Below are 12,373 nucleotides of genomic sequence, written 5' to 3' on the forward strand. Positions count from 1 at the left end.
AAAGAGGCTGAACACGGATTTGAAGCTGTTGAGTCTGGGGTGCCTGTCGGCCTTGCCTCAGGTGAGGAAAAGATCTGGGGCCTCAGAAGGCAATATGAATACGAAGCTGCAGGCAGGTTTGAAGCGGCAATGCAGTTTGCTGAGGCAGTCCGTGCCCCATTGGTCCTTTTTTTCCCTGAGCTTGTTGGCTGAGGGTGAGGGCACACTGGAGAGGTTCTGGCTTCGGCCACCAAGAAATGGCTCAAACCAATCCACTCCAACCGCTTATCACCAGCAGTTACCATTTACTAAGCACCTGCATAGCACACAGTGTCATCTCTAATCCCCAAATTGATAACATTTATCCTTCACAGATGTGAAAACTGAGGCCTCGGTGTTTACCAGGCTAAACACTCAATAGATGTTTGCTGGTTGGGATGATTAAATGAAAGTGATTGAGCAGAATGTGAAGCTAAATTAGCTGAAGCTTTAAAAAGAAACCACACCTGACTTTGGCCCAGCCCAGCATTTAGGTATCAAGAGGATAAGCTTTATGCCCACGTGAAGTTTATCCACTCTGATCAGGGCACTGAACACACCTTACCTATATCTTCCACTGGATCCTGTTTGTACCCAAATCCCAGATAGCTCAGTTTTGTAACTAGACTGCCAGGAAACCCAGGGAAACTCAGTCACCCAAGGAGCAGGATTATGGGGAGGGGTTACTTAACTGAGCCATTGTCAGCCTTTAACACCTGCAGGCTAATGACTTAACCCAGAAATGGCAGAGCCCTGTCAAAAACGACAGAAGGGGGCTTCCCTGGTGGCGCAGTGGTTAAGAGTCCGCCTGCCGATGCAGGGGACACGGGTTTGTGCCCCGGTCTGGGAAGATCCCACGTGCCGCGGAGCGGCTGGGCCCGTGAGCCATGGCCGCTGAGCCTGCGCATCCGGAGCCTGTGCTCCGCAACGGGAGGGGCCCCAGCAGTGAGAGGCCCGTGTACCGCAAAACAAACAAACAAACAAACAAACAAACAACGACAGAAGTAAGGGAGAGAGATGGATCAGTGACTTGGGGACAGGGCTGCCTGGGGGCCACACCTAACTGATCTGTGGGCTTGGGCTGGGAATGTTCACAACAAAGAAGCAAATAGAAATCAGGAAAATGGGAATTGAAGTTCTGACAGGCTTGGCCCTGGCTTCCTGGGGAGAACAAGGTATTGTATGAAATGCATTTCATAAATTCTGATGTATCAGACAATTGAGAGCTATTATAATTTAGGAAAGTTCTCCAAGAGACGATGCCTTTGAACAGACCCCAAACTGGAAAATAAAACAAAGAGTTAACAAAAGAATTAGGATAATGTGGTAGCAAATGGAATGGTTGAAAAAGTACTGTGTTAGTGCCAGATTGGGGTTCAAATCCCAGCTTGGCCACTTACCAGCTGTGTAAATGCCCACACATGTCCCAGAGCCCATGAGCCTTTATTTCCTCATCTATCAGGCTCTGTCAGCATGTACACACACACACACACACACACACACACACACACACACACACACCCCTGCTTCTTTCTTTTTTTCCCCAGCCCAAGCCTAGGTAACGAGAAGGTCTTTTTTGGAATGTGACCACAGCGAGAGGCTCATTCAGCCTTAAGGGAAAGTTAGAATGTCTTTGCTATTAGTATTCTGTGGGGTCCACAAGGGTTAAGGTTCTACATACTTATGGTTTTAGGAAGAGGCCTCTGGCTTGGTTCTATTTGCATCATTATCTGTAGCCCTTTACATTTCGGATCAATGGAACTACTTACACATTCAAGAGCCAGGAGTCCAGTAAGAAATTCCAACCCAAGTGGCAATTAAATATATGAATACTAATACTGTTAATAAGAGAATATGCAAAAATCATGAAGATTCACTGTCCGTTTGATTAACGAACTACTTAGTAAGGAAAATTTAATGCAATCAGAACATGTATTTTCAAAGGCACAAAGGATTTTTTTTGTTTTTGTTTTTGTTTTTTTTGTGGTACGCGGGCCTCTCACTGTTGTGGCCTCTCCCGTTGCGGAGCACAGGCTCCAGATGCGCAGGCTCAGCAGCCATGGCTCACAGGCCCAGCAGCTCCGCGGCATGTGGGATCTTCCTGGACCGGGGCACGAACCCGTGGTCCCCTGCATTGGCAGGCGGACTCTCAACCACTGCGCCACCAGGGAAGCCCGGCACAAAGGTTTTTGAAGGTGACTTTTATTTATACATGAAGACCTAATCTTTTTCTATGAAATCCTCTCACATCACACTGGCAGGTAACTAAAAAACATGATTCTATATGTGAATATTTCCTTTACATAAGCATCCAATAACATTTCTGGGAATTCCCCGACAGTCCAGTGGTTAGGACTCGGCACTTTCACTGCTGTGGCCCGGGTTCAATCCCTGGTCTGGGAACTAAGATCCCATAAGACGTGTGGCACAGCCAAAAAAAAAAAAAAAACACGTTTCTAATGTGTTCTGATTTGCTTCTGCAAGAAGGGAAAAGTGTTCTTGTGAGCTTTTTTTTTTTTTTTCCTCCAAATGATCACTCTGAGTGTGATCAAGGTTGGTTTTATGTCGTCCTCAATTTTACACACTGAGAAACAGAGCTGGAGTCTTCCCCAGAGGTCCTCAAGAGGAGAAAGTCCACCAGCTCTCCAGGCGTTAGGCCAGGAGTGAAAAACCCATCTGTCTTGTATGTTACAGCCGAACCAGGGAAAGCCACTGTGGCAGGATAGCTTTAAAGCCCTCTTTAAAAGAGAATTGAAAAGTTGCCTTTAAAAAAAGGTAAGGAATACAAGAATAAAGGAAGGAGAGGAGAAGTAAGAAAAATGAGGAGGACAGAAGTGAGTGTGATAGGAAGTAAAGTCATATCACCAACAGTGATGCAAATTGGGGGGGACTGAACAAAGCAGGTGAACTCTCAGGCACAGCACCTTATCCAGAACTCCAGAACTTGCTGATTCTGCCTCTTTTTTCCATTAGACTACCCCAGGTCTGTTCTAATATTAAAATGGGAGATATTTCTTATAAAAGTAGAGAATCAAGATTCTATGATACCAGGAATCACTGAAACATGTTTACAAACATCTGATATAAAAATATGCTCTCTAACCATATGTATTTGAATAAGCTTTGGGCCTAAGGCGTGACCTTGGTCACATCATTTTTAACTATTCTGTGTTTCCATCTATTTCAACACTTATATATCTCTGTATTTTCAGGACCAGAAGGAAACCCAAGAGATTGGCTATAGCCAGGGTTGCAGTCAACCCAACTCTTTTTGGACAAGGCAGAGTTACAAGGGAAGGGACTTACATTTCCGTGTACTTGACCCTCTCCTAAACCTTGCTCAGTTCTAGCCCATGTTGTGGCTGCAGAAAAGTCCCCTGGCATCTCTGAGCCACGGATTCAATATCAGAAGAACAATTCTCTCTACTTACCCTCAAGAAAAAATGAGAAGGTAACTTCACTAATAATTTTAAAAGTTATTTTAAGAAAAAAAAGCTGACACTAATGATTAGAAGTGAATCGCCAGATTCACTGCCTTTACAGCCACCAGGGAAGGATCACCTGCTGACCCTGGATTTTCTGTGCCTCCAGGGACCACCTGTCACTTCCTCAGACCCTGAGAGAGTGCACAGGCTGCTACAAAACCAGGACCGCACTTAGCTGGACTGTGGCAGAACAGCTGTCTTAGCCAAATTTCCCTTAAAAATTGGGAGGGGGGGCTTCCCTGGTGGCGCAGTGGTTAAGCATCCGCCTGCCAATGCAGGGGGCACGGGTTTGAGCCCTGGTCCGGGAAGATCCCACAGGCCGTGGAGCAACTAAGCCCGTGCGTCACAACTACTGAGCCTGCTCTCTAGAGCCCACGTGCCACAACTACTGAAGCCCGCGCGCCTAGAGCCCGTGCTCCGCAACAGCAGAAGCCACCACAATGAGAAGCCCGCGCACCACAAGGAAGAGTAGCCCCCGCTCGTGGCAACTAGAGAAAGTCCGCGTGCAGCAACAAAGACCCAATGCAGCCAAAAATAAATAAATTAATTAATTAAAAAAAAAACTTAAGAAATTGGGAGGGACTTCAGGAAAAAATAATTTCACTTTCTGACTAAATATCTTTTAATTGCTTTCCTTGTTATTATAGTTTTTAAAGAACTGTAATTTAATAAAGACTTAAAAGTCCATGTGTCTAAAAATAATCAATATTTTTGGTACAATTGTTTTTAATGGTTTAATTATTGTCTCCTCTCTCTCTGGAGTTTTATCTGGAGCATGGGGGTTGAAGATGAGATTCATCTTATCTCTGATTAACGACCCTGAAAGGGGGGGTTGGGAAGTGCCCAAATCTGTCCTTAACAGAACGAAAGTGCTCAAGAACACCCCTGCTATTCATGAATAAAATTTGGAATGTAAGCCAAAGAAGTGCAGTTTAAGGCTCACCTTAGCTGCACTACATTTTCAACCTTAACACAATGTGGTAAAACGTACAGGGCACTCGGTTTAAAAATAAGATCAGAGGTTCCTTGTAAGACTATGGGAAATAAAAATCACACTATCCACCTTCAATCACATTCTTTTGCACAGCAATGCTGGTCAGGCCTGCATCCCACCCACCAGGGTAGATTTCTGAACCTCATGGAAAAAGCCCCAGGTCTCCAAGAAGCTCAGGCACTAAGCCAAGTCCATTAGGATGGTTTGGAATTCATTAGAGAAATGCTTTGCTCATGGTTCAAAGTGCAGCATATACATCTCTTCTCAGAGGAAATGTCCTCCCCACCCGCTACTTTCCACGCCTTGAGTTTGAGAGTAGGTAAACGTAAAACTTACCCCAAATAACACAGGGTTATAAGGCAATATGTGCCCGGGGCCCATTAGAAATCGGGATGACCATTTGGTGGCACCTTGATGTCTCCAGAACAGAAGGCCACAGGAACAGAAGTCACAACTCCCAGCCTCCACCCCCATCCTGACTCCCCAAGACCATATCAGCTGGCATGACAGGTGTCAGGGATAGTCCTTGCTAGAACTGCTGACTGAGGGGCCTATCTGCTACTCTAGAAAGCGAATGTTCTGATAGAGATTCTACATTCAGGCCTAAACCCCCAAATCAAAGCCAGCAACACATGGAAAGAACAGCAGCCCGAGGTAATGGAGGAAATCGTCAGAGAATAGACCATATCCACAGCAGGCCCAGGTGGAGAAAGGCCAGGCTTCAGTAATGTTTGCTCTTCTTACCACACAAATATACTCAGGGCTTTTATAGCAAGATTTCAGTTTGATACCAAGAACTCACGAGGGAGGATTTTATTACTAAAGTAATCATAAGCATCAGTTCCAGGCGGGTTTGCCTTGGGTTAGGAGCACTGGGGAGCATCCTACACCCGGATCTGGGGAAGCCCTTTGTTCAGAAAATCCCCGCCCCTCAGCCAAAGCGTTAATTTCACTCCAAGGCCCCAAATCAAAATTTTAAAGTGCCCCCTTAAAGAACTGCAGAATAAACAAACAGGTCCCGTGCTTTTCCTGGAACCAGTCTCTGGCCCCCAGGACAATATCAAATTACAGGGTTTTTCTTCCCATATACGGTCTCTTATTTCTTTTCCTTTTTTTCAAAGAGGATCACAATTGCACCCTGTTGTGGGTCTTCGGTTTCAAATACCTTGCAAATACATCCCCATTCTGAATCTCTCCGGAGCCTCCGAAGAATCTAGGAGGGGCTAACAAACGCAATTTGAATAATAATGAAGCGACTGAACAATTTAACTACCAAAGGTAGCCCTAGAGACTCCAACAAAAGGGTTGAAAACCTTTATCCACAAAAATGTGGCCACCTGCTCGACTGTGGGACCCAGTTATGGGGAGTGCAGAAGAAAGAGGCGCACAGGTGCACACACGAGTTTAAGCAAATAGGGAATTAGTACAAATGCTCCCTGGGGACCAGACACTATGAAAAAGGGTGACTTGGAAAGCTCCTTTCTCATCTATCAGGCTCAAGGTTTAGTTCACAATCTTCCCTTTCTGATTAATTGAAAGCACTCACCATACGTAAAAATAATGAAAACTGCCCCCCCCAGAGAAAGGCTTTGTTTGTATGGAGAAGTTAAAACAAGTCCAGTGAATTTTCAATTAAAGTTCTTCAAAATCAACAGTCACGAAAGTACTTTTTATCCCTCATGCAATTTCTGCCAAGTGAACATTTTAAAAGTTAGCTCCTTCTTTAGGATGCTGACAGTTCCACCTAGATGTTATGTTTACCAGCCTCATTCTACTGATCTTTCCAAAAGACTTTACAATAAAGGACTTTTTCCTCGATTTGGAGGGAAACAAAAAAGATGAACTTTTCTGGAATCCTAAAAAGCTCTCAACTCCCTTAGTCCTTAAGAATTAAACGCAGGAAGCCCCCGCTGGCTGAACAATTGCTAAATCCTGCTTCTTGAACAGGAAACAGAGTTTGCTTCTGAGTGGCTCCGTATTCCCCCTCCCCGCGCTCACTCCAGGGCAGGCGCTGCCATGCCCAGGTGGTGACGCTGAGCAGAGATAAGGTGTCCTAACAACCTTATTTGCCTGGATCTCTGGATACCCGCGGCCACACGGCGACTCCTTTATCACCTGGGTGCATCCCTCCGCCGCTCCACCGGTGCCTCCACGCCGCCGACCTGGGCGGCCCCGGGACCCCTCCCGCGGCGACACGAGGCAAGACTGACACCCGCAGCTGCCGACGACCCTGCCAGTCACGCTGCCGCCGGCTGCCTTTTTTAGCCACGACATCTGACCCGGGCTCCGACAGCAGCATTCAGGGAGAGATCCCAGGGCGCGCCGGGCAGTTCCCTCCCCTCCCAAAGCCCCGGACCCTGCAGAGAGCTCGGGGTGAGGGGTGGGGGAGGTACTGGCCCTGGAACTGCCAGAGAGCGCGCGTTCCTCCTGCCCAGACGCTTCCTCTCCGCCCTGTCCACCGATCCCGGCCCCCGCTCCGCTGCACCCGGGCTCCCCCATTTTGCATCTCGCCGCGGCTCCTCTGGCTCCCTCCCCACTCCCACCCCCCAACTCCGCTTGCCTGGATCCCCTCCAAGTCAGCTGCCCGTGCGCCGGGCCCGGCGGGGGTGCGGGCCGAGGACGCTCGGGGCGGGGGGCCGAGCGGGGGACCCGGTGCTCACCTCCCTCCTCCGTCCCGCTGTCCGGCTCGGCGTCCGAGGAGTCGGGCCCGTCCCCGTAGCCCGCTAGCCCCACCAGCTCATCCTCCTCCTCGTCGTCGTCCTCCTCCTCCTCCGGCTGAGGCTTTCCCAGCACCTGGCTCATCGCGCCCACGGCCGGCCGTCCCCGGGGCGACGGGGGTCTCTGGTGGGGGGCGCCAAACCTCCCGGCCTGCCACTCGCAACCTATTTCTGAATTGGGGTTTTGTCCCGAGGTTCGCGGGCGGAGGCGGGGGCCGCGCGTCCCCCGCGGCGGTCGGCGTCCAGGTCTGGGTCCCGCCGTTCGCAGCGCGCCCGGAGCCCCCCTGCCCCGCCCGCCCGCCGGCGGAGGAGTTAGCCAGTGCGCGGCAGTTCCTCCCCAGAGGAGGGAGAGAGAGACTGCGTGACCCAAGTCACCTGACACACACTGTCATACACTCACACACACACACCGCACGGGCGCGCGCGCGCTTTCCCGGGAGCACCGCTCGCTGGGGCGCTGGGCCGAGGCCGCGCACACACACCTAACCGGGAGCAGGCCGGCGCGGGGCTCTCCACCCACCCAGAAACGCACACAGACACTCGCCCGGTACCCGGGGACCCGGGACGCGGCGCAGTCACCCACCGCGGCTGCTCGCCCTGGGCCCCCAAGCGCCCCTGCTGCACGTGGTCCCCGCACAGGCGGGCGAGCTGGGGTACCACGCACCCGGAAAACCTCTCACCGCCCTCCCCCGACACACACACGCTACCTAGGGCGGCCTTCTCCAGCTTTCAGTCCCGGCCGAGGGTTCCAGTCCCAAGTGAGCTGCCCCCGCCCCCGAACACTGCTGCGCCCAGGCCCCCTCTCCGAGCGGCGTGCCTAGGACACCCCGTGGATGCTGAAGCGCCCCGAGAAGAAAACTCTAGAGAAATGCGCCGCAGAGGCGGCGCAGTCTCCATAGCAATTGCCTTTTAGTGTGCGTTTGTGGTTCAAAGTGCTTCCCACCAAGAAAACAGACGTATTCACTAATCAGGCCTACCCAGCTGTAAATGTTCCTGAAAATATAACATGCCTCGTGGCTGCCTAGCCTGAATAATAATTCCTCTGCGGCGTTTGGGCAAAGGTCTCAGGTGTGTAACACACCAAGGGGCTATTCATAGCCACCTCCTCCTGTCTCACTGTTGAATAGACTGTAATCCCAAATCCCACATCTCAAAATAAAATGTTTCAAGGCTTTTGGGGGGAGAGAGGGGCGGTGGACGCGGAGACAGGACTTGCAGCAGTGTGAGGGAGAGATTAAAACCGGCATTCCTCCACAAGCTTTTCACCACAGGACATACCGTACCCGCCCTTTCTGGATACTGCAAAAAATCACGTGGATGAACTTCCTTCTGTCAAGCACAATGAGAAATAAACCAGCTGGCCAGCAGGATAATCCAGATTCTACAGGTGCCAGCAGCTCCGCAGGTGGTATGGGGGAGGAGAAGAGGAAGAAGGGAGCTGAGGCTGGAGGCTCTTGGGGCCCCAGTGTGCTGCCTAGGTAGGGAATTTGGATGGAGAACCTACCCTATGCCAGGGGGCTGGGCTAAGGGGTGAGGGTGCGTGCGGGCCTCCACGTAGGTTCAGAACAGTGTTCATGCCCTGGAAGAAATCCCAGTCTAGCAAATCATGACTCCGGTCCTGGATTTTGTAGTAGCTGTAGGTGTTGAAGGTGGATGCCGACACCTACTAGGAGGTGGCTGCTTCTAATCTCGGAAAGGTTTTGGGATTTTCCAGGTGGAGGCATGTACGGCTGTATCAGTCAAGGTCCTTCCCCGGAGAAAAATAGATGGCATATGCAAAGATTTTAATTTAAAAGGCTTTCTAGGGCTTCCCTGGTGGCGCAGTGGTTGAGAGTCTGCCTGCCGATGCAGGGGACACGGGTTCGGGCCCCGGTCTGGGAAGATCCCACATGCCACGGAGCGGCTGGGCCCGTGAGCCATGGCCGCTGAGCCTGCGCGTCCGGAGCCTGTTCTCCGCAACAGGAGAGGCCACAGCAGTGAGAGGCCCGCGTACCACAAAATAAAATAAAATAAAAGGCTTTATAAAAGTAAAAGGGACAATTTACTAGGATGTGGGCAGAGTTTAGGGATCAACACAGGGATTAACAACAGTGGGAAGAGGTTATCTCCCCTAAACTAGTTGGTGTAAAGGAAGGGAACTAGAGTCCTGGACAGGGGGCTCATGGTGACAGCCACTGCCAGGGCCACCTCCTGTCCAGGAGACAGCAGTGGGAAGGAATACACTCATATCTCTTGCCTCCCACCCTCCATTTTTCTCTTTTTGGCCGTGCTTCCCGGCTTCCAGGATCTTAGTTCCCCCGCCAGGGATTGAACCCAGGCCCCCGGCAGTGGAAGCACACAGTCCTAACCACTAGACCGCCAGGGAATCCCCTTCATTCTCCTGAAAGAGGTTCCCATTGGCCAAATCCAACTGGACGCCAAAGGGCTAGAGAGACTGCAACCTAGTCCAGGACTCAGAGGCTGGGTTGGGAGGGCAGTGGGTTCTGGGGACAGGGGTAGGGGCAAATAGTATATCCAGCACAAGCAGGCTCTCCTCGCTCTTATCAGAGGAAGTTATTCTAGGAGTAATTTTCCTAGTCCATCTTCATCCATTCTGTTTAAGGGAAGAAGTACCTGGGAGGTAGTCTCTTTTAGAGTGGTTTTCAGACTTTCAGTTATCCCAGAACAAACCACTAGCCCGGGGAACTGTTGAGCTGGCCTGATTCAAAGTGCAGAGGGCTATATATGGGGCCCTAGAAGCCAGTCCAAAGGTCAGCCCAGACCATCAGGACATCCTTTGGGCTGTTTGCTGACTGTGTATGCCTTGGGGATCCAGGGGTTCAGGCAGTACAGTTGCTAAGCCAAAGGCCCCTCTGTGCCTGAGATCAAGAAAAAATGGAGATACCTGATGGTTCTCTGACTTCCCCCTGGCCCCCTACAAAAGAGAGATCCTGAGAGGGGGAACACCAGCAGGAGATTGGAGCAAACCCTAGGATATTTGAGAATTTGACCATTCTTGAGAAAAAAAAGGAACAAATCCACACACACACACACACAAAATCAATAAAATCCTCAATTATGCTCCACCCCAAGGTAGATAAGAGTCATGTACAGGTTTAGGAGATTCAAATTCACTGTCATTTCAGAAATGTACAGTACTGATAAAGTTCGAATGAACAGAACAGGAAAAATCTTTATTGCTTTTCTTCTTTTCTGTTATCATTTCAATACTGTCAGCTTTCAAATAAAGAATATGTTGAAAAATATCTCAGAAATTTTTAAATTTTAAATGTTGTGTGTGTGGATCCTTTCAGAAATTAAATAAAAAGAGAAAGAACTAAACACTGAAAGCCTTTGAGACACTCGATATGGGATCTGCTCAGTGAATTAGCTACCGCCTTGATCACTGTGGCCTGGAGCTCAGGCTCTGTGACGTCTCCCCAGGAGGGCGTTCTCAAGAATGTGAGGATCTGTCTCCGGGCTACTCTTGGTTTTTGCTGTTGTATGTAACCATGGCAGGTTGCCACATACATGATAGGTGCTGAAGTTTATGAAATGAATGAAAGAAAAGAAGGGAGGAAGTTATACAGTACATGGCCAGGCATATTTTTGAGAGGAAACTTCAGGAAAAAACGGAAGCCAAATTTTCTACTTACTCTAAACCCTGGGAAATGCCACAGTGAGGGAAATATGAACTATGCTCTACAAGAGTGCAACCAGGGGCTTCCCTGGTGGCGCAGTGGTTGAGAGTCCGCCTGCCGATGCAGGGGATGCGGGTTTGTGCCCCGGTCCGGGAAGATCGCACATGCCGTGGAGTGGCTGGGCCCGTGAGCCATGGCTGCTGAGCCTGCATGTCCGGAGTCTGCGTGTCCGGAGCCTGTGCTCCGCAACGGGAGAGGCCACAACAGTGAGAGGCCCCCGTACCACAAAAAAAAAAAAAAAAAAAAAAGAGTGCAATCAGAATGAGTTGACATGCAAGAGATGATGACTCTCAGGCCTTCATCCCTTCAAGACTGCCTGAAGATTGGAAGGAATTAGAGTATAATGACTATGGAATGCTTATTCTATTTTTGCTAACCCTTCCTTTCTAAAAAAACTCTTAATTTTCAGAGATATTTTGTAGCATCATGAAATATGAGATTTGTCTTTTGCCAAAATTTTCCAACTAATATTGGGAAAAAAAAAGACATGAATAAGGAAGGAGCTCTTCCAAAATAATATGACCTTCAAAATATTCCCATTAAGTAATATTATTGTCCTTAATTTACAGATAAGAAATATTCACCCAAGGTACCACATGGAAGGTACCAGATGGTGAAACTACTTTGGAACTCAGCTGGACACTAGACCTATTCCTATTTAATGGCATTAAAGCTAAAGTCAATTACATTATGGCCTGAAACTGAAAAGGGAGAAGGGGAAGGGAAAAGCTGGCTCCCAATCTCCTAGGTAAAGAACCAAAACATACATAGACACTAAAAAATGGGTCTGTTGTCTCAGCCCACTAATTTACAGGATTCACTGAAAGGAAGGAAAAGAAGAAAAATTGAAAAGCTTCCTAATGAACAGAAGTTAGAAAACTACTTGTCATAATAAAATTGTTGATCACCATCACTCCTTTTATTAGGAACACAAATAGCAAGTGAGGGACTTCCCTGATGGCACAGTGGTTAAGAATCCACCTGGCAATGCTGGGGACACGGGTTCGAGCCCTGGTCCAGGAAGATCCCACATGCCGTGGAGCAACTAAGCCCATGCACCACAGCTACTGAGCCCACACACCGCAACTACTGAGCCCACGTGCTGTAACTACCGAAGCCAGCATGCCTAGAGACCGCGCTCCACAACAAGAGAAGCCCCCGCAACGAGAAGCCCGCACTCCGCAACGGAGAGTAGCCCCCGCTCGCCACAACTAGAGAAAGCCCATGCAGCAACAAAGACCCAATGCAGCCAAAAAAAATGAAAAAGTAAACCTAGATCGTTAAAAAAAAAAAAAAGCAAGTGATTTAGTTCCCTTTCTGGCTAATACGGCTGACCCCCCACCCTCACCCTTTCCTGCTTTGAACACAGTTGTGTGAGAACATGGTACTTGGAGTTAGGAAAGCCATCTTGCAGCCTTGAGGTAACAGGCCTAAGACTAAAAGCCTGTCCTGGAAATGGCAGAATAGAAAGAAGGAGGA

The 12,373-nt window shown here is 49.3% G+C and overlaps 1 protein-coding gene across 1 annotated transcript in view; it reads right to left on the minus strand.

Annotated features, from left to right (window-relative positions):
- The window catches only part of RRAGD (Ras related GTP binding D), a 37,623-nt gene extending 30,116 nt beyond the window's left edge, over positions 1 to 7,507 (minus strand). Inside the window, exon 1 of the mRNA XM_081250786.1 lies at positions 7,158 to 7,507. Within this exon, the coding sequence (XP_081106912.1) occupies positions 7,158 to 7,299 (142 nt within the window). The 5' untranslated portion in view covers positions 7,300 to 7,507. The remainder of the gene's footprint in view (positions 1 to 7,157) is intronic.
- Positions 7,508 to 12,373: the final 4,866 nt, after the last annotated feature.

The sequence above is a fragment of the Mesoplodon bidens genome (assembly GCF_964165515.1).
Source record: "Mesoplodon bidens genome assembly, chromosome: 12".
In the NCBI taxonomy this organism is placed as follows: Eukaryota; Metazoa; Chordata; class Mammalia; order Artiodactyla; family Ziphiidae; genus Mesoplodon; species Mesoplodon bidens.